This window comes from Heliangelus exortis, chromosome 3 (assembly GCF_036169615.1).
Source record: "Heliangelus exortis chromosome 3, bHelExo1.hap1, whole genome shotgun sequence".
NCBI lineage: Eukaryota > Metazoa > Chordata > Aves > Apodiformes > Trochilidae > Heliangelus > Heliangelus exortis.
In genome coordinates this window covers 69,217,816-69,243,800 of record NC_092424.1, presented here as the reverse complement: position 1 = coordinate 69,243,800, position 25,985 = coordinate 69,217,816, and the positions used below count along the sequence as shown (strand labels likewise).

At 36.8% G+C, this 25,985-nt stretch overlaps 1 protein-coding gene across 4 annotated transcripts in view; it reads right to left on the bottom strand.

The window, feature by feature from the left end:
• Positions 1–25,985, bottom strand: part of LOC139794895 (solute carrier family 22 member 16-like) — a 52,431-nt gene that overhangs the window by 21,102 nt on the left and 5,344 nt on the right. The window contains exons 2-7 of one of the 4 annotated variants that reach the window (XM_071741171.1): positions 12,602–13,078; positions 9,620–9,737; positions 7,174–7,723; positions 5,165–5,292; positions 4,673–4,782; positions 4,108–4,207 (exon numbers count right to left, since the gene is read on the bottom strand). In XM_071741171.1, coding sequence (XP_071597272.1) covers positions 4,108–4,207; positions 4,673–4,782; positions 5,165–5,292; positions 7,174–7,723; positions 9,620–9,737; positions 12,602–13,078 — 1,483 coding nt within the window. Of the gene's footprint in view, positions 1–4,107; positions 4,208–4,672; positions 4,783–5,164; positions 5,293–7,173; positions 7,724–9,370; positions 9,489–9,619; positions 9,738–12,601; positions 13,079–25,985 lie in introns of those variants that run through there. The other 3 variants (XM_071741170.1, XM_071741172.1, XM_071741173.1) reach the window with 3 other exon arrangements.

Below are 25,985 nucleotides of genomic sequence, written 5' to 3'. Positions count from 1 at the left end.
AAAATACACAAGTCTGTCCTCTAAGTGTCAAAACTCCTCTTCACTACTAATACATTTTTTTCTGCCATGGAAAGACAGGCTAAGTTGACACATGGCAGCTATTCCACAGTAACCTCTCTTATGCACATCTTTTGGCATTCATAAGTTTATACTTGAGGATACTGAGGGCTGTAAAAGATACTGAAGCTGATAGACACCTGGAGTTTATGGGAAAAGGGTCACTACTGATGCCAAAGAGAAGAAGGTTAAAGCAATACAGAGTGCTTAGAGTATGTGTGTCTTCTCTGTCTTTCAGACACTTTGCATTCTTCTCATGATTTCCTTCCTCATGAACCTACTTCTTATTCCCCTGCAAACTCTCACTATTCTGTAAGCATACACACCACCATCTTCCCTGCCTTTTCATCTCAGCTCTCCTAACTCTATTCCATTACACTTTAATTTTCTTTTTTCAATGTGAAAGCAGATGCATGCTGACTAATTTATTGTGTTTCTCTTCTCCCTGGCCCTACAAAGCATTTCCCAATACTTCCTATGAAAGGCAATATAAAATGATTAAGTCAAAGTATGTTAATGAAAAGACATCTCAAATGTCATCTACCTTTTCAGGAGCAGTAACCACACTTCCCAATGAAGTTACTCACATTTAGGGAAAGCCTAAAGTCTTTTGCAATATTATCTTGGCATACTTCTTCAGGGGGCATCTAACATAATTTAGTCTTTTGCTTGCTCATAATAAATGTGTACATTTTGTATGTATGTACTATTTAATATATATAGGATTCAGCATCAGAAAATGTTCTTCTGATATGGTCAATGAGTTAAATGCATGTGGATTAAAGTGTGCTATTTTACAAAGCATTTAGGTATGTTTAGGCTCCACTGAAGTTAATTTGGCAGGAGTACCTGCTTAAATTCATTGCTCTTTCAGGGTCTTCATTTGAAATCTCACTTTCTGCTTAGTCAAACTCTCAAAGTATTGTCAACACTACAGTAGAGCCATCAGCTTCTAAGAGCTACCATAAATAACTTCAGAAAAAGATTTACCACCACCATTTTTCTGTCTTCCTCCCTACCTACAGCAACAATTTTAATTTCACAGTGGTTTGTGACTAGAACTTAATAGGTTTAATCTAAGCAAAATATAACTTGAATTAAATCTCCCTACAAAATAATACTTTCACTTCTTAGAAAAAAATATTATTCTAGTCTGCTATTTATATCATATGTGACAGCTCTGAATCAACCTAAAATGTGATCTTATTTACAAAATTCCACTTCAACAAAAAAAAAGTTAAATTTTGTCCCCAAAATCCACTAGTATTAGACAGAGAATTTGGGTTTATTTAATTTTACTGACTTCCATAGAGTTTTTTTTAATTTATAATTTATGGTTAAGGGAAGCCAATAATGAAGAGGTGGAATGGAAGCTTTCAAAGGTAAAAACCAGCAGGAAGAAGAGACCTCCCTCAAAGCCTGAAGTGTCCCTGCAGAACCACTTCACAGTACTACAGACTGAAGATGAAAATCATATTGCATCAGGTAAGCTGCTGGAGCCAAGTAAGGCAGCCCAGTCAGCTCACTGTATAACAACTAGTGCTAAATAGAAGCAGCAGTGGGTGACAGGAGTAGGAGATTCTCTTCTGAGAGGTGTGGAGGCACCCATTTGGGAAACCTGGTCTCCTAGAGACTGATGGGATTCATCTCTCAGAGAAAGGGGAGAACATCTTTCACCATAGGCTTGCCAGTCCAGGGCTTTAAACTGGAGTTTCCAGTGTGGGGATCTGCAATCCATCCCACTGCCACCACTTAAAGGGCAGTGCCAGTAATAGGACACCCCGGGACTGGAGAATGATCACAGGACAGCAGGATTCATGCTCCTGAAATACAGGAGACTGTATTCCCAGCCAGTAAGTCAGCTTCAGTGAGGACCCAACTTAAATGTCTCTATGCACATGCACGAGGAGTTTATCTGAGAGAAAACCCCACATCTGTTAAAGGGTTACTGTGACACAGTTCTTAACAGCTGAAGAACAGAAGCAGGTTATACATGGAACATTTGTTTTACTGTAAGTTTTTTAGAAAGTTGTTGTATGAAAAACACACTTGGCAAATTATTCAAGATTTATGGGCATTCGAATGAGATGCTTGCATTACTCACAGGAGGTATAATTGTACAGGAGGCAGCCTGTCACCCAAATAGCAGTAGTAGCTGCTTGACAATGTGTGGTGTATAAAATAGATTGATATGATGTATATCAGTTTACTTACAAATGTAATCCATTTACTTTCACTTTCATTCCAAAACACACATGTTACTTGAGACTTGGCACACTATGCTCCAAGTCAAGACAAGCCTATTTAAGAAGCTGATAAATATTCTATTATAGGAGCTAATGATAAAAACATATTCATTGTGAACTACTACACAACTTTAAAAACACTCTGGATATTTTCTCTACACTGATAGTTGTTCATAGCTAAATAATTCCTGCTTATAATGCCATTTGCACTGCTCTCCAGCATGTTTGAGCATTCCCCATCTGTGGTTTAACTGCAGCACTTCTGCACAGATAAAGCTTATCTCAGCCAGTAAAGGCAAAACACTGACAAGAGAAAAAGAATGTTCTCCCATGTTCTCCCATGAAGACTCCTCACCTTTTCTGGAATCACATCTTTGTTTTTATGGGGCCATTATTAAGACAGAAAACGTCTTTTAGGAGCTTGTGGGAATAAATTTATTTGTGGTCTGCTTCATCTGCTTAACTTTCATGCAAAACAATTAGAAGTAATTACTTGAAATAACGAAACAATTTTCCAAGAATTCTCTGAAACCAGTCTTTAACATCTATAATTGAAAATTTTATAGTTGCAAAACCAAAAGGACACAATGCCATTTTTTCAGGAAATTCCAATGTGGTAGAAAAAAATTTAGAGTAGGAATCTAGGTTAGAGACATGTACCATTACATTTTCACCTTCTGATATGTGTAATCTACATATAACATTACTATGCTAGTTGTAATGAATTCTAAAGGGTTTTAAAAGAACTCAAACAATGTAAAAATCATTAGTAAACTCTTCTCTTCTTAAAGCCTGAATATAAATTTGTAATAACTCCTTATGTTTTTACATATATGGGCATAGATCATCCAGCAGGAGAAAAAGGGAATTGAATAGCTGCAAGATCTGTAAGCAGCAAATGCTTCATAACAGAACTGTAATGAAGAAATGTGACTCATCTGTGAAATACAGAAAATATTTTGTCAAAAATATTTGTTGTCTGAAGCAACATAATGCAGATAAATGTCCCTGCAAGAATGGGCCCACCTCTCTTCTCAAGGGACAACTGGTGGCAGAAGACAAAACTTAATGGTAACTTGACCAGAGTAACCTACAAGTAGGATGTGTTTAATGAGTCCAAGGTCCTGTTCCTTGGCAAAGTCACAGTGAACCTCATCAATTTATCATTTGCTTCTCTTTGGCTGTCTCATCAATTGTTCTGTTAAGTTCTTGTAAATGGAAAATACAACAGCTGGGACAGCAGTGAATGGAAAGTATAGTATGTATAAGACATACCTGATCTTTTGGAAAGCTATTCCAAAGATGCAATGTCCCAGGGAATAATGGAAAGCATTAAGGAATAATATAAGAAAAAAGAGCCACCCATGATGAATTCCAAGAATGGAAGAACTATGCCTTTTAAAAAGGGTAAAAATAAATCAGGAGTGTGGTCAAGAACTGCTAGGCCTGCAAAGTAATGGTATGGACTGAGCCATGGAAGTTCCTAAATGCTAAGCATTAGATAAATTATTATTTTATGAATTTTTTAAAAGTAATTTTTCTACTACAATTCAGTGCATAATCATTTTATGTCTTCCGTCATTAAAACATGTCAGATTTCAGTGACTCAAAGTCTCCCTTTTGCTTTAGTTGCATATTCCTAATAATACGAAGTTACTAATCTTTGAGACTTAAAATTCAGAACAAGAATGGTTCATTCAATGTCCTTTTCAAAATAAAAGTTTAGCTTTTGTTTCCTGAGAAAACAAATGACACAAACACATTTTCAAAACCAGAAATATTCACCATACATATAGATACTTACAAGTGGCATGAAAATCCAAACACTTCTCAGATAAACACAGAAAGGAGCAACCACACTTCCTACACGGCACATCATGCTTCCACTTCCAACAGCAAGTGATCTACAATAAAACACAGCAAACAATTAGAAATACATCAACACTCAAACCAGCAGTAGGATGTTATGTGCCTTTATGCAGTTATACTAGGAAGCTACTGCTACACCAATGAAAATTTATACTGGAGTGAAATTCAGCTGCTTCTATAATAAATTAAAAAATTGATAATCATTCAGCATAGATCATAAGACTTTTTAAAAAGGCAGAAGTAATGTTTAAGGAAGCATTAAGTATTCTTCTAGTTCCTCACTGAAAGCAGTTAATGCATATGGAAGTGAAAACTAAATAAAAATTTATTGTACAGACAAATACTGGACAACTTTGAAGCAGCAGCAGCAGAATTCATATCATGCCAAGTTTTCCGGATCACTGCCATTAATGCTGGCCTGGATCAGGCCCAGAAGCACAGCAAAGAAAAGGAAATAATAGCATAATAATGAAAAATATATGACTGGTAAAAGTTCTTACCTTACAATAGTTGGGTACAGTTCTGCTGTGTAGAGATATATAAGGCCAAATGCCACACCTATGGAAAATTTTCCAGCCATATTTGCTAAGATAATTAATATATTGAAATCCTATTGGAAGAGAGCACAAAGAAATAAATCACCAGAAGATAACAGTTCCGAAATTAATTTAAATCCTTCAAAAGTTGTGACCTTTCTTTAAGCAATAAGCAATACTTATTGCTTGCTTTTTTAAAATGGTCTCAATAAGCAGTGTCCACAGAACTTTCAACCACTCCTGGTTCACTAAAGCCCTGATAATATTTTACTTGTGACTCCAGCAATGAAACTATGAAAATTGTACTGAAAATACAGAAATCTATCTTAAATTGGTAGCTGCATTTCAAAAACAGTTTTTAGTCAACTATATGACTTAGAAAAAGCAGCTGCATTTACAGATAGTCTTTAAAATAAATTTCTACTATAGGAACACTTTCAATAATATATGACTAACCTGAGGTATGAACATAATTAAAACACAGATCAATGCACTTAAAATAAGGAACGGAATGAGTGTGTTTCTCCTCCCCAGTTTGTCCATGGCAATGCAAGCAATGATATAGCAAGGCAACTCCACAGCACCTGTCAGTATGAAATTATTTTGGTTTAAGTCACGATTACACATTGTTACGTTTTAACTCTAAATTCCTCTTCATAAGGAATAGTTTAATCTAGGGGATAATAAAATAGTGATATTCAGAGATAACCAGTTTGTTGGGCTAGTTCACTTTGTAACAAAAATGGCAACAGAAAGCAAAAGACATGGCCTGAAATATGGTAGTAGGGGACAGAGAATGATAAGGGACATGGTTTTCACAGAGTGTTGCAGCTCCAGTTTTCTTTGGGGTGGAAAAGTACAGAAAACAGGAAGGCCACGGTTCTGCTTTCTGACACTATCACCGATAACTGAAAAGTCTCCACTCTTGCTTCTCTTTTTGCTTCAGATTTTTTCACATCAACAGCTTAAGTGTGCCAGCCAGGAATATTGCTGGTGTCACACCAACACACCTCTCTGGATCTACCAGCTTCTACCTGGACACAAAACTGAAGCCACAAGCACCTCCCCCAGCTTCAGCTGCCAAATCACCCCTATGTAAAAGGCAAGCAAGTCCAGTTTTCTCTGAGCCAGCATTGTCAGTAGAGTGCAGTTCCAGCTTTCTCTTCTCCATTAAAAAGTGGGCAGTTATTTACAATATCCCACTCTTACTCAGATCTCCCCCTAATGTCTATTTCCAGAGAAAAACGGCTGCAGCTCTAAAGGAACTGGCATTTGGCTGTTCACAAACATGATTTGTCCCTAAACAAATTAGATTGAACCTAACCCAGTCTGGACATGTGTTAAACCAACTTGCTTATGAAGAATGCTATTATTGTAGCATTCCATTGTAAAATCAAGGACGAAAACCAGACGCAGCTCTGAGCAAATATGCTATGTGCCTTTACCATGCACATATAGCATGCCAATATATTTAATTGGGAAACAGTAGTTTGGGCTTGTGTTGGTAAAAGCAGGTCGCAATTATTCAGTTTTCTTTAGTCTGCTAAAATTTTTTGGAGGAGGAGGATAGGGTGGCTTACACACTATGCTCCACTGTAACAGTTATCAGTGCAATAATAGCATCCACTCTTCAACATATCAGCCTATCAATTCACTATAATATGTGACAGCACAAGAGGAATTCATAAGAGCCCCAATCCTCCTGTGTGCTTATGAACATAAACTGTCACATTCACTTTACTGAGCTGCTCAGTTGCATAAAGCAAAGTGCATGATTGAATTCTTTGCTGGCTCAGAGCTTCATCTACAGTCTTCTGAAGTCAATGGAATATTTCCACTAATTTTAACAAACTTTGGACCAGGGCTTGAATGCACTGGGCTGCCTTCATAAACAACCTACATAGCAGAGAAAAATTACAGTCAGATCAACAAAATAAAAAGCATAGCACAACTATTAAATTTAAAATTCACTTTTCAGAAATTAATATTACTCTCGCTTCTGAGAATTATGAATCTATTTACTATACAAACTGACTCAATATATCATGACTGTAAGCGATTAAAGGAATAAATTTTTTTCTCTTGTTTCCCTAGTTTGTGCCTATAACAGAGCTGTGGGAATTCTGTGTTGCTGGTCTGCTTATTTTGGTGTTTGTATGGAACTACTATAGACTTGCAGGCAAAGGGGAGATAAGCAGAACATGGGTTTACAGCCACAACAACAGAGTAGAAAATTTTTGTGCACTAACACATTTGAAATTATCTTTCTATTTTTTTTGAGAAACGGTGAGATTTGGGGTGAATTACACTCCTGTGTTAGCTAACTTCACGAATGGTTAGCAAGAAACTTTTTGAACAAGGTTCTTTGAACAAAGTTTAAAAAATGGCTGTCAAATCTGTAGACATTTCTAAATGTTACGTTCTAGCTCTGTCGTAAACAGAATAATGTACAAAATTATATTTACCTATGAGAAAGAGATTTAAATACTCATTGCCTCCTAGACTGACAGAACTGAGGGAGAAGACGTAGTACCCCAAGCTCCCAGTGAACCAGATGAGCCAGACTGTGATGGTCCTTCTTGCCATGTGCCAGTTACAAAACAGGTCTAAGATGTTGTGCTTCTTTGTTGAGGATGTGTCATTGTCACCCATTCTGTCACTGACTAGACCATCTTGTTGGACGGAGCACAGTTCAGTAACTTTGCAGGGAGTGCTTACTTTGTTCCATCTTGCCATTAGATTAATTACTTTTTGTGCATCTTCATATCTTTCCTCTGACAGGAGCCACAAAGGTGTTTCTGGGAGCATCCAGCAGCAGAAGACAAAGGGAATTGTTGCTACAGAGAGAAATATCTGATAGACCCACCAGGTTTGAGCCAAAAATCCCACGAGTGCCACAATCATAATTCCCATAGCAAAAAAAGCATGGACATGCATGGAAGCCCAGGTTCGTGCTTTAATGCCAACAAATTCAGTCACATAAACAAAAGCCACAACCAGATAGCCACTTGAAACCTGGGGGGTGGAAAAGAGAGAAAAAAAAAGAAGAAAAAAGAAAAAAAAAAAAGAATAGATGTTTGTATCTACTCTCCTTATGCAATAACTAACACAAAAACCAAACAGCTAACAGTGTTCCACATCTACATACACTTAATTGGCACTGCACCGGCTTGTGCCACACTGGCAGAAAAAGGCAGCTCCGGAAACAAATCACTGGAGAAAAAGTTAACTCAAACCTTCAGACTTCCTGAAAAAGGTATTTTTAAATCTGAAGTTATTTTGGATGCTTTTCTGTAGTGAGGGAGAGCCAGCAAGTGACACCTGAAAAAGAGCCTGGTTTGCTGCTGTCATCAAGCCCTCACCTCCAAAAATCAGGTGCCTCAGTAAAATACCAAACATGATGCTTGGTCAAATGAGCTTCCCTTGAGTAATTGCCACTTGTGCAAATCCTGACCTTGGCTTTTAGGTAGGTTTAGATTAATAATCTGCATGTCAGGGAACTGCAAATTTACTAGCATTATCTTTTTCAACCTTGTAAATTATCCCACAAAATCAAATTTGTATAATGTTGGTAAATAATTTCATTTATATTTATAAGTTCTCATTCATTATCTAGTCATATTAAAGGAATGCAATTACTGGCATGTTTTGCATCATAGTATTTCTTCATTCAATATATATTATTGAACATACATATATTTCCATTTCTATAGTAACAGTCAAAATCTTGGTATCTCAAAACATTTCAAAACATACACAGAAAAACTAGACAAGAAAGCATTCCAGTAAAATGTTTCAATTATTCAATTTTCTGGTTAAAAATCCTGCAGTTAATAAATCTGTACTGATTGAATCTGTTAGGATTCGATGTGCACTGGTCTCAGTGGCATGGAGCCAGAGCTTCAGACCTTTGGCTCACAAATCAGTCCCAGTGAGCAGTTTAAAACCTACAGCATTGGTCAGAGCTCTTTTCTTTTCTAAACTATCCCAGCCCCTAGCATCAGCAGCCAAGGGTGTCAATAGAGGAACTCTTGTTGATCTCACTGTTCAAGGCTGAAATGCCTATGCAGTTTTTCCTGCAAGAAAAGCCTGAGATTTAATCAGGCAAAGGGATCTTCAGGTCCAAGGCCCTGTCTTCACTAATGCCCTGCCAGCAAATCATGTGGTTATTTTCAAATTGACTTTAAATAACTTACATAGTTTTTCTTGTGATGGCTTCCTAATTTCTTTATCCACTATTCAGTGGAAGACTGTGTTACACTTTTAGATATAAAAACCTAATTTAAAATTGGTTATGTATAAATATTGAATATATATTAGATATTGGATATATATCAGACACATATTAAGAAGTATATGCATAGCTATGCATAAACATGGATCCTGGAACACCCTTAAGTACAGTATAAATATCTAGGAATGAAACATGCCTACCTATGTATTTAGTATTTCAGATGTAGCCTAATAGACAAAAGAGATGCATGGAAGAGAAAACTTGCATCTCTCCTCCATCACTCAAAATGGTAGAGATAGAGATAATCATACTTATTATAGATAAGTTATTTTAACAATCAGTCAGTTATTTCTGACAATAAAGAGAAATGCAATGGCAGCTGCAATGCAGAATCCAGAGCTATTTGTTCACACTTGGTATTTAATTACCAGTCCAGCAGAGGTTGGGATGGAGGAAGTACCAAACACTGCTTCATACGGGTGCTTTCTATTAATTCAAAGAGGAAAAGTGCTGTGGTCCAAGAACATTCAGACTCTCCCTGCTCTGCTGAAATAAGTGCAACAGAGGGGGCTTTAGAATAGTGAAGTGGGGGAGTAAATAAGAACAAAAGGGAGTTATTCCTGAGAAGGGGTAGGAAATGACACATAAAAAGAGCAAGGGTGAACATCCTTTCTTACCATAGCAAGGAGGAAGCGCACAATCACAAAACTGTAGTAGTCAAATGTGAAGGCCACTGCAATGCCAAATACAAACTGACCAGTGCTTGTGAACCATATAACACGCTGTCTTCCCAATCTGCAAATTACAGCAGTAATAAAATTATGAATAACCACAAACATTCTATTAAAATACACCTGCAACTCCTGAGAGCTTATCTGGAAGTAAATCTGAAAATACTGTACTTAACGCTCTACATTAGTTTCCTGTATTTTCCTTGCTACGTGAGTAATTCAAATAAAATGCAAGAGAAGCTCCTCCTGTGAAGGAGAAGCTCCTACAGAAGCAACTATCATTCCCCTGTTCTTGGCTGGAAGCAACATGCAGAAGTGGGCCTTACCTCTGCCTAATTAAAGTTTCAAGTTTAATTTCCACATAACTAATCTTACTTTGTCTTACAGAGTAGGTAAGACTTGCTTTTTCAGATGTTTTCTACTAAGTAATGCCTGCTTAGTAATTTCTCAGAAAAGTCAGCTGTGATAATACATGCCATTTCCTGCCAAAATTACAACCAATTTGGATATTAATGAAAGGCTTCTGTAACTTATCTTTGTCCAGTTAATGTTGAATTATCTAATAAATGACAATTACATAGTTCCTCTATTTCTTGATCACATCACAGCACACATGCATGCAGGTACAAGAACAAAAATCCAATAAGCTGGTATACCAGCAGCAAAAAACCCTTCATGTCACATACTGCCCATACACATGCTGCCCATAAATAACACATTAATTTCCAGTGTAAAAAATGGGAACTTCTATTTGTTTATCTTTTTCCCATATCTTAAGAAGAAAATATACCAAGCAGAGGCAGTTGACCCTAAGAAGTTAGCACATGCTATCAATACAAAGCTCCTCTGAGGAGAGAGCCTAGAAATCTGCAGTAAATACACTACACTCTATTGATAATGTTCTGTAACACAAAACATGCACAATCTTTTTTTTCCTTTATAAAATTCTCTTGGACTTTTACTATCTACTTCACTGTGATCAACTTTTCACAGATGTGAATTTTACATTTAGGCATAGAGTCTGAGGACTTTCGGGGGTGTAGGCTCATTTGTGGGTTTTTCTCTCTATTTGGTACTACATTAAAACAATCCTGGAAAATGGGTGTTGTAAATAGGAGGTGTAGGCCAAACAGCCACAGGGCATAGTTCTTTCCAACCCTGACCTGGAGTCATTTGTATTTGGTCTCTGAACCCTGCCAGAGGAGATCCCAGTGAGTCCCAGCTGTCACAGCTCTTCTGTTGGGCAATCTGTTAATTAGGAATGGGAGGAACCCACAAACTTATTTTCCACCAGACAGGACGTGTCAGAAAATAATAACTTTCAGCTGTAAAATTCACAGTTGTAAATCTGCAATTCAGAATGTGCATATTATTTTAACTGGCTGTCCATGGCTTGAATTAGTGGAAATGAGAACAATGTGATCATAACCTTATAAATCATGCTGAGTATTAATTGATAAAGCTATGAATTATTTAAAGGAACACAGAACAAATGTTGGTATTATATTCTGGTTTTGTATTAAATATGGTTATACAAAGACTTGGATCAGGAGGGAGGATTGATTCCATGTGTTCTGAAATTAAAAAAAAAGAATCATCTTTAATTTTGCATTCCCATGTTGTAGCTGCAACACCTTAGCATGGTGATAATGAAGCAAAAACAGGAAACAACACGCCTGGTCTGCTTTTTCTGTTTATACTGTTAGCTCTGGGATAAAATTTCACTCTATTCCTAAAAGAGATCAACAAGATCCTTTATAGAAAGAGATAAACAACACTATCTCAGTCTTCAGATCAAAACACAGGCACATAACCTGCCTGAGACAAAACCAAGTACAACTTAAGCATTTGATCTCATATGGGTAGAGGAGCATGTGTTCTGAGGTGTTCTGAGGTAGGAATATGTATGTTTGTGTTAAGAGAGAGAAGCAAGAGAATCGGGAGGATACAGACCTACATCCTGGATCTCACTGATGCTTCCAAGGCCAGCTCTGATACTGAATCCCAGTGCATGATTGGAGAAAACATCCAGGGAGGCAGTGTTGGAGGGGAGAGGGCTAAATAACAGCCTTGGGACCATGAGTGAGGGACTACTCAGGTCAAGTCCCACCATGGGCAGACTCTCCTCTTTCTCAAACAGAACTCTGTACATATTAGTAAATAAGTGAAACTACAGCACAGCTCACTGACAACTATTTTCTACTATCTAGACTAACTTTGAAAAAACTGAGGTTTAATCTAATCACTCAAGGGACAAAACTACAATTGTACTGCAAGGAAAAATAGTGTACGGGTGTTTATTTTAGGAACATGGGGTCTGAACAAACCCTCAAAGCCTTTACATGAGCCCCACAGAGCTATATTAATGATAGAGGTTAGGAAATTTCTGATTTTAAAATACATATTTTTACCCTTCCAGTAGCCCTTCAGTTGTTTATCATATCCAGAAATAAAAATCTGTTTCCATGAAGAACCTCTCCTCTTGGAAAATAAGGTGAAAATCTATTACCAGGTTTTACTATTGTTATTCTACTATTGGTTTTCCTGCTTAAAAAAAAATAATACTACCACTAACAACCCCCCCCCCAGAAAAACCCCAAACAAACCAAAAAAACCCCAACAAAATAAACAAACAAACAAAAAACTGTGGGCAATTACCATCTGCACAAGGCAATTTGAGGCATCAAGGTCTAGAATAATGTAGATATAAAGTAGGAAAAAAATTCTAAAAGCAAATGATTTGTGAATACATTTTAAAATTAGTACTCACTGTTAGAAAAAGAAATTGAGCTAAACACCTCTGTGGGTAAAACTATATCCAAAACTCTTGAACCGTGAATACACAATTAATGAAAACAACCAAACAGGTTGAAAACACATAAAGTTACTGCGGTCTGAAGCTTGAGTTTTCAGAAAATGACACTCTACCTGTCAGCAATGTCACCAAAAATCACTGCTCCAATCAGGACTCCAAGCATGAATGTAGGCTGGATTAATTTTGCAAGCCATTCTCGTTCACAGACCAGATCCCACTCCGTAACAACAGTGCTCTTCCACTTGGTATCATCATAGAAAAATCCATCAGAGCATGAAAATATGGACTTGTTGCCTTTGTATTCATATGCCAGATCCAAACTGACTTCTCGTTTAGATCTGCTGCACTGGTTAAGTTCCCAAATTTCTCCATTTTCCAGCTGGACTACAATGTAATTTTCTGTTGATGTCCACAGTGTCCAGATGTCCTTTATACTTGATTCAGAGGAGTTGTAGAAAAGAACACTACTCACATTTCCAGGGATCCCACATACAAAGTTAGGAGTAACAGCCATGAACACAGATGCTAAGTAATGTATACCACATGACATAGCTTGGAAGACAGATGCAAAATAAACACATGCTTGAAATCTGTAAAGGAAAAGAAAAAAGTTAACTGAAGAAGAGCACTCTGTACCTGAAAAAAAGCAAATCAGCATAATTATTTTGCTAGGATCAATAAATGAAGGTACCATTAAAGTGTCTAGTGTTTTATCATGTAGCCCTGCTTCAATATTAGCTAAGCCCTGCAGGAAACCAAAGATCAGAAAAGATCCAGAGCATAAGTACTCAGGAAATAAGTGCTTTTAATCATATCTTTAGCCATACACAGAAGATGACCATTTAAAAAGAAAGAATTCTGAGCTTAAGCTCTTAGTTTGAAGCAACCTTCTACGTTCCATTTATGTGTAGTACATCCCCTCAATATAAGGCCTTCAATAGCTGGAATGGTTAGAGAAACCAAAATCTTCTAGGCTCAGGTTCTAAGGGACAGAGATATGCACATCAAATAAAACAAACCAAACATATTATGCCCTTTGTTTCACTTAATTGTATCTATATAACTGTATCCCATCTCCCATCTTTCTTTACTGCCTCTGAAAGACAAAAAGAGAATACCTGTAGATACATGTAGAGGAAGATAGAATCTGAATAATGTGAAATACTTTGTACCAAAACATAGTTGTACACTAGGCTGGGTTTTGGCTTAAACAGGGTGTGCAGTTATGCATTAAAGATTGTATCATAAAACGAACATAGTAAAAGAATGTTATGTATGAATTTTAGTATTTTAACAGCTTTTAAAACACACTTGAGATACTAAGTAAATCTTAGTATATAAATTCCACGTCTTATGCATTTCAAAAGACCTGCAATGAACTCTAACATCAGTGCAAGCAAATTCTAGACAGTTTCAGATAATCTGAGCATAAGGGTCTCTTCCTCAATTTAATGTTAAAATTTTGCACATAATTAGTAAAACGTCTGTTCAGAAAAAAACAACATGGCTTTTGGCTTTTCCTCTACCTTTTACTTTCTGAAAGGCAACCAATTGCAGGATTTCGAAGAAACTTCTAAAGTTACATCCTTACTGCAGTACATGCTGGGCCTGGGTAGTATGAAAAAATAGCAGCTTTTTTTAAAATTATCAGAGGCTACCACTTATGAAGTTAAAGAAACTGATGCCTAAAAAACAATTGATTTTAAATGTCTTGAGGGAAAGGCAGAGCAATTCCAGTCCCAGTAGCAGATGTGAACTCTAGATCACTCTTCTCCAAAATGTATTTCATCTAGTCTTGAATTTCTGCAACAAAAGTTCCAACAGTAACTAGCTTTGGAATTTTAAATAATCTATCATTACAATTCTAATGAATTTCAAAACTATCTATAACCAAGGCTCAGACGGAGTGGGGATTTTTCTTTCCCACTCTCTTGATGCCAACAGCTCTATGGACTTTATGAGGAGACAGCTGAATTGTTAAACCCACTGTGGCAGCTTAGCTGCTGGCTCCACTTCCCTCTTGAAGACTTGGCAAAGCCAATCCTCACATAGGTGCTGTGCTGCTTTTACCTAACAAACCTTGTGACAGCTATGGTCAAGAGAAATAGAACATAACCTCACCATTCCTTAAGCCTACCAATCCCCTCTCAAGAGAACAGCTTCTGAGGATTAAGTAGCTAGCCATAAATTAAAGCAAGATGAAACCTGCTCTGGACTATCTTCTACCACAAACTAGTAAGGATTATTCTGAAATGAGATCTCTGTTCCCGTACTATCGCAGACAAATCAAGTCAGCAACATTTTTTAGTTCTTCTTCTCTAGTTTTATTTAAAATGTTCCCATCAAAACACACAAACTCATTTTTAAAATAGCAAAGTAAGATAAAATTCAACAACTTTGCTTTAGTTGCAGTATGCAGAATGACTGATTTCAGGAGTAGAAGACTTCTAACAAATCAGCAAATATAATCACTAGAAGCTGTGGAGTTAAATCTGCAACTAGCTAATAAAATATGGCATACCTGGAACCAAGATTCCCAGTATTTGCAATATATGTCATTATGCATCAGGAAACTGCAGTGTCAGCCCAGCTTGTATTTCCCAGACAGAGGAAGAATTAAATAATTTCAAACTCCAACACATTCATCTTGAATTTCCTAATTAGATCTCACAGTACAAGAAATATCAGGTTCATCCTTTCTCTTCTACCCAGTAAGAGTGAGTAGGAAAAAAAAAAATTGAGTTCTTTCATGTTGTTTCCAATTCTATAGAAAGCAACAAAGGATTTATGTTAAAGAAATATGTGTGTCATGTCATATTTCACCCATTTTTCAAGGATTTAACTTAGAACTAGATATAAGTTTCTTGTAAAAAACAGTCTTCCATTTTTTAAGTTATGAAAACCTTATTCATTTCCAACAAAGAAATCCATTCTGTAGTATCATTATTTTTCTTACCTAATTTGTAGCACCTATGCTAAGCAAACACAAAGCCAAACAGAATGCCAGATATACATTAACAGACAATAATTTATGCTGTTTATGACTTAAGAACAGGAAAATATTTTTATTTTTACAGCAAAATGTCCATGTTGCAGAATTCGTCAAGCTGGATTAAAAACTGTAGTTTTTAACCTCTATCTAGTCAATAAAAAAAAAGGCAAGAAGCAGGCAAGTAAAGCAGAAATAGGGAAGAATAAGGCCTGATGTGAAGCTAGAAAAGTGTTTGGCAGCACCAGTGGCTGAAGGAATCCCACAGCCACAAATGGGCTACTTCCCTTCCTGTAAAAGCCACCCACTGCTCTCTCCAGTAAAATTCCACAATGGGCTGGCTAAGCCTCTCCCTGTGTATAAATATGCATTTATATAAAACAGAAACATGGAAACATCCAGCCTGAAAGCCTTCTTTTGTTGTGAAGGAAAAATGCATCGTTGACCACACTAGTGTTGTAACAGCATCCCCACCAATGCTAGATTCAAAAGCTCAACGTTATGAATTGTCAAGAATCTCCTGTGGGGAGGGAAGGGAGAGCTTTTATTTTAGAAGGACTAAGTGCATAAAGGTCAGGAAATTCACTAAATTGCAGTTCCCAAAAAGAGTTAATTAGGCCATTAATGACAACATACAGAAAGCAGGAAAAACATGCAGGGAGGATGATACATGGGATGGGAGAATACTATCGATGTGTTTGAACTCTGCTTGTCAGAACAGCTGAAGAGTTAAGAGACAAAGACACAAACCCAGACTCACGATACACACAGGTTCTGCTGGAGCAGCAGGCAGTGCTGAGTGAGGAGGAACATAAAGCTGCTGTCCATTCTGTTGCTAGCCAAGGATCCCTCCCTTTGGACCTTTGGGTGCATGAGTTTTATCTCAGCCCTCTTGCTGTGGCCATGCCAACGCTCTTCCCAAATTTTATAACCTTGGGGGTGCTTTTCGGACTGGGTTCTTGCTACAGCTGAGCAGGGGAGGACTCGGCTCTGGGGAAGCGCAGCCGCCCCCGCTGGGGGAGTCTGCGGCAGCCTGTGCCGGGCCAGGAGGTCACAGCAGAACCTATGGAGGTCATACACTTCACCGACCCTAAGGCACTGGTTAAAGTCTGTGCTGTCCTTGTTGCCTACTGTAAATGATTAACTTTTTCCCAAATTCTTCATTTAAGAGCACTGGACTGATAAGAAACTCCATGACTAAGCTTCAATCTCTCAATCTCTCTACTACAGGCAAACATGTAATATGATCTTCGGTAAACTCACCAGACTCCATTTTAAAAGTCCTGAATAAAGAGACACTGTTGCTCATACATAAAAAAACAAACAAACAAAAAAAAAACATTGCAGTAGCAACAAATACTATTAAAATTCACCAAAAGAAAGCAAGGGCTCTATCAGCAAAATCTGTGATCTGTTTCCCTCGACTGATCTCAAAAAGGCAGTTTTTGGCAAGGTTATTTTATATGCCAGTTATCTTCACATACATCAGACTATGCAACATAAATTGCTGCAAGTAATAGTTTTCAATACCTCTTTCACAGACTTTTTTTTTCTTTTTTCTTTTTAAAAAGCACACTTTTTGCATTTTTAAGGTCTGTAAACATGATGACTGTCCTAAAAGGTATGATAATGTCTTGCAGTGTTTTTCCATCTCTTCAGTGACTTACCATGGGAGATAATTATTTGGCAAGCACATTTTGTCACTCTTGCCAGGAGTGTCAAATATAGAAGTCAAGAAGACTTTGCAGGTTACTGCTCCAGTGCAGAGACGCTTAGTGAATGCCAGAAGTCAAATGAGCATAAAGCTGTCTTCATAAAAGCTTGAGCAAGACACAACATGAAAATGTTCCAGTCTTTCTTAAAAATATTTCTGCAAAATTCCTCCCCAGTTTTTTTTGTTTTTTTTTTTTCTGTTTACAGCTTATAATAAAGTCTTTTAGATTTTATGATCCTTCTACACAAATTTCAAGAACTCACCAGTAAGAAAAGCAACTGGTAATACCATAATCTCAGTACCTAAACTGAAGAAATATTCTTCCATAAAGGTAACGAACTGGATTTCAGTTCTGTTCACTATTCCTCTAGCTGTAGTCTCATGCAGCACTGTCACTGTAAGGTATTTCCTATCTCCCCTTTTCCCACTGTTTATTCATCCTCTAAGACATAGTGCACTAAATCTCAGTTGTGCTGGTACTTTTTATGTAAACCAGCTATGAATTTTATCTGTGAGACTGATCTAATGTGAAAAAACAAACAACAAAAAAAAAGTCAGAAAGATGATGATGAAAAAAAATAAAGCCAGATCATTTTTTGATCCAATTTGTATGGCATACCTGCAAACAGTCTGCACCAATCTACTTGAAAGGTGGTACATCTGGAATGTAAAATTATTTAAAGTGGACATTGACACATGTATATTAAAGAATGTAACCCCAGCCTCAGACTACTTCTAGCATTGTTAATTCTTGAAGTATATAGATAGGACACAACTTATTAGACACTAATTTTATGTAAAATAAAATATATCTCTGATAATATCTGTTTTCCTTTTTGTTAAAGAGAAGAGAGCTATCAAAAGCTATTTAAAAATCCTTTCAGAGTAGGACAGTTTCAAGGTTATTCTGTGATTAGCAAAAGATTTGTACTATTCCACAGGTTTTATAAAAACTATTTTTACTGTTTGTCTTTCCAGCTACCTCATTAGCAAATCGCTTAGTTAGAAAACAGTGTGTTTTTATTCTGCAGTGTACACTTAAAAGGATGGCTGCAGTGGAAGGAAATTTCCAGATAATTACTATTTCTGAAAGAATTTGTGTTTGGTAACCACTTTTACTTCCGTATTCCATCTTGAGTTTTTCGTTGTTTGGTTTTGGTTTTGTTTATAATGTGAAAAAAGTCTTTCAGCATGCTTCCCACTCTAAAGCAAAAAGTTGTGATGCACTTGCACATTTATGTTCTGAGAGGAAAGGAGCTGAATGAGACTCAGGAGCAGTATTTTTGCTACAGGGCAGAGATGAAGATTTGAAAGCAGCCTTAAATATGTAACAGACATGGCCTTACTTGACTCACCAGTGTCAAAAGTACATTTCCTTATCCCCTAAGGGCAGTTTAAACTACACTGAGACTTAGTCTCAGCCCAAATCATCAAGATGGCTATTTCCAGAATTTGGCTTCAGAGGTAGAAGATGCTGTGTCGGAAATGCAGTTTAAAAGTATTGATAGCACAAATGCAAGAGGAAGAGAAAGCCTATATAGATCAGGAAATCCCCAGGAATTATATATCACCACTGGTCACAGTGTGTGTGTCAACACATTAAAACAGCTGACACCAATCATTCTTACAATTGCCTAAAACTGGTTATCTGAAGAATTGTAACACTTATATCCCATTAAGCATATGAACATTTCCCTTTGATTAAGACAAGCCCAGAATTTGTTCAGCTGCTTGCTACTGTACATTTGATATAAAAAGCTTAGATGAAGAAAGTGACATCACTGTAAAAATCAATAACTAGTACTACAGAATTGAGTCATACTCTTAACACTGCAATTTTTTATATATATTTTTTTAATTAATGCAACAGATTTTTTGTTTAAGCTACCTAAATCAGGCACATTAGGCTTCTGTCCTCACTTGTGACAAAATAATCCAGCTGATAAAAATTGCTGTATTTCATCAGTTCAGCAGTGTAGCTTTCAACTAGGAACAGCCATGCACAGCAGTAAGAAAGGGCAGCTGCCATTGAAGATGTCCTGATATTTCTTGCTGCTCCTCTGCCCAGGTTCCTGCCTCCTGCAGAGCAGCAGACAGATGGAAGATGTGTTCACACCTCGGCCACTTCAGTGCAATGCCAACCTTCTAGCTAAATGACAGGGAAACTGCACTAAGCCCAAAGGCTTTGGATTTGCACACAAGCTACACACATGTTCTACCCATGACTTTTCTGTGAAAGAAACTTCAGTCTGAGAGGGAAGACATCACTGGGACCAGTAAATTTTTAATTGCTGGGGCCAGATCCACCAGCTTTACTGTCTGCATAAACTCCAGAGGATTCTGGAGAAGTCAACAGTGGACTTTAAGCAGTTTAGCAATGTTAGAAGTTAGCACAGCTCTTGCTCCATACTCTAGGGTCCTTGGATAAGAAGCAGATAGGTGCTGTGCAACCTGCCATGGAAGGATCTATCTACAGGTAGATTATCTAGTGAACAGAGGAAGGTACAAGACCTGCCTGCTTGACAAATGCCAATCACACATCTTGCACATTAGCTGTGAGGAGCAATTAGTTTTATTCTTTCACATATTATAGTATCTTTTCCTCATATATTTATAGTATCTACCTTATAACTAGTAGAAATAATGAAGGGAGAAAAAAAATGGAAATTCAAAACTACCACTGAAAACAATGCTCAAAGATTAAATAGTGCCCATCTGCACCCATATGGGTACCAATAAAGCAGTTCTCAGCAAGTGAAGCTCCAGCAGTTACCAGTGGAGTAGTAATCACAACTGGAACCAACAGGCAAGAAAGAAGGGGCTGCAATTGCAACAGTAAATCCAACACCTTCCACCAGCAGAGCAGAAGTCAGTCTATTTCGTTCTAGTTATCCACTTGTCCTTTCTGCCTTACATGTGTCAATGATATACACCAGGTAATTTAATTTTTTAAAAAAGCATGCCCATGAAGTTTTTCAGTTATTTTGGTTTCTTTTGGAATTATTTGGATCAGTGCTAAACATAGCAGAGTGGTTATGCTTGAAGAGTAGTAGCATTTCAGGCTCTATACTTGGATGTTTCCATCCCAGGAACAGCATTTTTAAAAACATCTATCATTAAAAAAATTATCATGTTCTCTGTCTGCATTATATATCACTAGCATTATTTCTCACAGGTAAAACTCAGTTCCACTATCTTTATTTTCTTTCAGTAAGCCTATTTTTGGGGACCAGTCCAAAATAGGTTTTTAATTCCATTCCATGCTGTAGTGTTTCCATCTGATTACATTAGTATATAATTTCACATCATAATCCATAAAGTGTCTAACAGAATTTAAATGTTTTTATTGAGATTCCATCTACTTACAGACACAGGCAATACTTCATGTATAAATTGTTATATTTCATTCTTCCTTCCTCATTTAGCAAATGAGATGAGTCTGCTGTTTTCCTTCATGACATATTGCAGTAACTTTGTTTAAAATGTGCAAGTCTACATTTACTTCAACTGGGGTTTTTTCTGTCTATAATCCTGAAATAAAACCAATTTGTATGAATGTTTTTGTATGAATTATAAGTTCTTACTTACTTGTTACTCTATTTACATATTTCTATTGCAAAACTCTAAACATTGTATATCTGAAGGTACAAATGCCTGCTTCACACTGGTGAAAACTGCCACTTCTGAAGCAACTAGCAATCTATTCTTCAAATACTATTTTGCAAAATAATTCATCTTTACTGTTGTCATACTTAGATTATGCTTTTTAGGAACTCTTTTTGTTTGTTTGTTTCTTATTTGTATTAACATCTAAGAAGAAATGGATGCAGGCAGCTCATTTTCAGTCATTTTCCACATAAATTCTCTGCAAGCCATGCCATCCCTATTGTTAAGCATGCCACCCGTGGCCTTTTATTTCTATATTGGAAATTTAGCTCCTTCACACTTGGAAAATTTTAAAAGTTCTCATTCTTATAGTTTTTTTAAGTACTCAAAAAGTTAAAACAAGTAAGAAATCCTCCTAATTAATTTAAGCATATCGTACATCACTTTCTTAGCACGTTTGTAGCTGTATATACTAGTATTTTCCTGTACATACTAGTATTTTCTCAGTTTTCAGTTAGAAATACTGAGTCTTAGCTCTGCTGATCAAATTATGTTTAAATAATCTTTGTATATATTTGACATAAATGTAATGGAATTTTGGGTTGCTCCATTGTTTCTTTCTTCCTTAGTATAAGCAATAATTTTACCCACAGCATTAATTTTGCAGCCTACAATTTGATTACGATCTTTTGGTCTATTTCTGTGGGCTACATTGTATTACCTGGATAATGGGTCGGTTTACTCTTCCTGGCTCCGCTTGCAACTCCTACATTGTTCTTTTGTTCATTTTGAGTATCACCACAGTGACTCTTCAGCAAGAGCAAAACAGAAGAGCTGAAGCAGGTACCTTTATCTTATTAGCCTTCTAGGGATATTTAATTAAAAAAAAAATCACTTCAGAAGATGTTACATGTAGGGGAATTATGTGTCAGGTAATACTGTATCTTCTAAAATGTGAGACAAAGTCATCATATAAATCAAGCCATGGCTTTTGGGAAAGCAACTCAATTTCAGACCGAGTTTCTTTGCTACCAAAGACAGTACACCAAACTGCAATGCTACCTGTATGGAATTCTACACTTGTCATTTTACAGTTCTACAACTCGAAGAAAGGGATTCAATTTAATGCACAATCTGGTATTTTCAAAGGATTGCTTTCTATTAAACTAAGTTTTGCTTATGTATGAATTAAGTACATCTATTTTTACCAGCTACATAGTACATTCAAAAGGAGAGTATCATTCACTCTAACAGCTTTTCTCTCTTTGTGTAACAGTGTAACTTGTATGGACTACAGAGTTTGTTAAAGTTCAGTTAGGACACTGAAGAGGAGTAAGAAACAGCTTCCTTCTTTCCTCTCTTTTTGGGAGGCTACACTAATGATCCATCAAAAGTTCATCAGCTCTTAAAAGGGCTGTTCAGAGGCTCTTGCAAGGTCAGCCAGTTTGTCCCACTCATCTTCCCACTCAGTCAGGGTAATATCCCCAACAGATTATCTTCTCCAAAACAAGATATGTTATCTTGAAACATATTAAAAAAAAAAAAAAAAAAAAAAAAAAAAAAAGGTTACTGATTACAAACAGAATTTCATCTTCTTTTGCAGCTATGTAGCTCACCTTCCCTCACAGCTCCAAACTATCCCTCTTCACTGCATATGTGTAACCCTTGCTTACAAGGCCTTAACTCCCTTCTACCCAGTGGTCATGGGAATCTGCCCCATAATAAGACTTTATTAAATGATTAATTTTCACTGGAGACCTTTTCAGTTTGTTTTGTTTTGACTAGCAGTCTGGTCATGAGCTTCTGTCCAATTTTTGTTTACTTATGTCCCCTTCCATCTTCAGTGCTGGACATTGGCTTGGCTAGCATGTCTTCACAGGACAAAAAAAAAAAAAAAAAAAAAAAAAAATTATTTCTGTTTTCTCTCCTCTGAGAGCTTTAGAGCTTTACACATTGTGGAGTATATTAAATAGTATGAAATGTCAGGTGCTGCTTTAATAGATCTTGGGTATGGGACATACTGTCTTTGATTCTAATTAGACAAAGAATTCTTCTACAGGCTCTCTAATGCAGCTAAATCAAATTCTTAACAGCATTACTGTCTTCCCAAATAATATATATCTTCATTAGTTTTACTTGCCATTTATCTCTTCAATGATCAACAGGATGAATTATTCTATTTTGTTCTTAATGGAAAGCAGACAACGACAGTTTCCTGTCATTCAAGGAAGATGATTTTACTACCTTTCTCTTTAAACTGTTAAAGTTGGAAATAAATTAAATTAAAAACAAAGAAATAAAAAATACAGATTTGACTGTTTCCAAGGCAAAGAACGCAGTTTGACTTCTTACGAAACATATTGTCTAATGTTCTTTTACTTGCTCATACTTCCACAGTAGTGTCAGGTTTTTTCCTTGAGTCTTTCTCTTGTGGTAGTTCATACAAGGGAACGATCTGAAATAACACTGTTTTCTAATCTTACATAAACATTTTCAATCAGTATATAGGTCCCATTCTTCACAAAAATGAAATGAAGAAGCTGGATTCTTCTCTACCTACCAGGATTCTTCTGTGTAAATCCATTTTTGTACCAGCTGCTCCTTCTTTTTTCAATGGGTGAGACAGAACTGAGCTCAGCTGCAATAAGCTATAAAAGACAACAGTTCTCCAAAGTGCCTAAAATACAGTGTAAAAGAGATGAGGTCCCAGTTGCTCTGACGCTTGCACTAACACAGATCATTTCTCTGAGAAGGATGGAACTATAACAAGTCCATGGTATTTCCCAGTTCTTCTGACCTGCAGTTCCAAAGATGCAGGAAAAAAAATTTGACCAGTAATTTCACAGAACCGCAAAATCACCAGAGTTGGAAGGGACCTCTATAGATCATTCGGATCTCCCTTTCAATCAGTGTGGAAGAACAGGTGCACTCTTCATCTTGTCCTAAACCACTCAGTGAAAATAAAACAGATGGATCTTGCCCTTCAAGGGTCTAAATCTTTTCCCCTTAACAAAGTGACTAAGGCAGATGTCTGAAGTTTATACAAGCCTGTGAAGTTGGTGACATGATCTCATTAGCTCCTTGATTTGGACAACTTATGTCCCCACACAACTAGCACAGGCTTTGGGCCTTGTCCTCTATTTCTGCCTCAACACTGCTGCTGGGGCTGCACCTCTGATTTTGCTAACTAGTAGTAATGCCTCCAAATAATAGGAAGAGGAAGCTTAACTTCACTTCTTAAAAATATTTTATTGATGAAAGGGTTTAGTCTGTGATCCAGTTGATGCTTCTTCTTGTTCAAACTACATTTGCACGTGATTTTCAGAGAACATCTGCTCTGACTGAGGTGAACATTTTAGTTTGGTTATTAATGTGTGGTATTCTGGGATATATTCGTTCTTCAAAGACCGACAAGATCTGTCTGTGGACAATCTGACAGATCAATTATCATGATTAGTGCTTGAAAATCTGCCTTGTACAGATGGTCATCACACTTCTTCCAGTCTCAGCCTTCCAACTGAGACAGAGCTACCTCAGTTAAAATTTTCTCAGTCTTGCTATTTTTTCTATGTTTCTGGGAAGTTGAGAATCTCATGGTCTTGCTCAGCTGCCATAGCTTCATGCCTCAAGCAGCCTCAAATAAAATGACAGCTGTGTACATACCTCAGTTCCATTCTCGTTGCGTACAGCAACATGGTAACACAAAAATTTTCACAGCATTTGTTGAAGGCTGCTGGGGCCCTCTATAAAACCTTTCCTTCCAACTTTCAGATATCTTAGTGCTGCTGAAAATCACAACTATTATGAGAAAATTACTGAGAGATTTTATAGGAGTGATATCCCAGTCCCAGGCATGGTATGACAAAAAACACACAGTGAAGTTCTTTGTATATTTCATTTTCATTCACAGTCTTAATATTTTGGTACAAACCAGTTGATCATCAGCTCCTTAATATGTGCAATAGTTGCATTATGTTGCCATAAATGTGTCCATGCCACAACTCTGTCTAGAATCCACCCTGGGGGTTGCCAGCATTTTAGAGGTTCAGTCTAAATCTCAGCAGCTGCTTTACAAATCATAACTGACTTACTAGCTTAGTCTAAACTTTACTTGTATTGCAGGTTGTAGCCTTAGAGAAGTAATGAGTAGTACTACAGACAAGTGAATTTTCATCCTGTTTTTATTTAGTTATTGTCCTGTTATTTTAATCTAGTTTCTAATCCAGTTCTGTTACTATAATCTAATTATTTTTTTTTTCAACCCAGAAAGAGGCAGGCTGAGGTTGCCAGCACATTCTGATGCAGTACAGTTTCGTTGCTACAGAAAAACTGCCTCAAATATGACCCTACCTCTTGCAGACCACACTGCTACTGTGTTTTCACCATTATCCAGGAGCACTTGCCAGTATCCAATTTTTGGTTCTGAGCCTTGGGAGTATTTCTACTTTTCCTTGTCAGGCATACATAATTAGTTCTTTGTTTAAGCTGCTAGAGTCTGCTCTGTGAAAACACATGGCTTGTCTCAGTTCTCCAAGGCTATTATGATGCTATTCAACCAATGGGATCAAGAACTCTTTGCAAAATCTCTGGATTCCCCCTCTCTCCATAATAGAAGGAGAGAAAAAAATGAAATGCAACCAAGTCCACTTGTTTTATCCTATGAACATCTGAGATGAGCAAAGGCTGATTCAGATGTTATAATATAGCATAGTTACAAAGCTGAAGAACATTTATCAAGCATTTCTGTCAACCACTACCCCTGAGTAGGAGCCAAAGGAGGACTTAGGTTAGAGATTCTTCTGTCTGGCACATTCCAGTGCACACAAACAGCTGTCCTTCATTTTGAAACTTGAATTTTGAAACTTGAAACAGATATGTTGCTATGAATTTTTCCAGTGTATAAAAGTAGCCAATAAATGGTGTGAAAAAATATTTTCTAAAACAAAAATATCTCTAGACCACAGTATTTTGCTCACCTTCATGAAATTACTCAAAACTTCAACAAATGTCAATTTTGTGCAATGAACACTAAATGTATTAGTATTTCAGAAAAAGCTTGTAATGTTTGAATTTCCTATGTTGAAGTTAATCACCTGTTCAAATGCTGAATATGATTGCCTGTTCCTCCATACTAACTTGGAAAAGGAAAATCAATTTCTTTGCATGTCTAGCTGGTACTTTTCTCCAC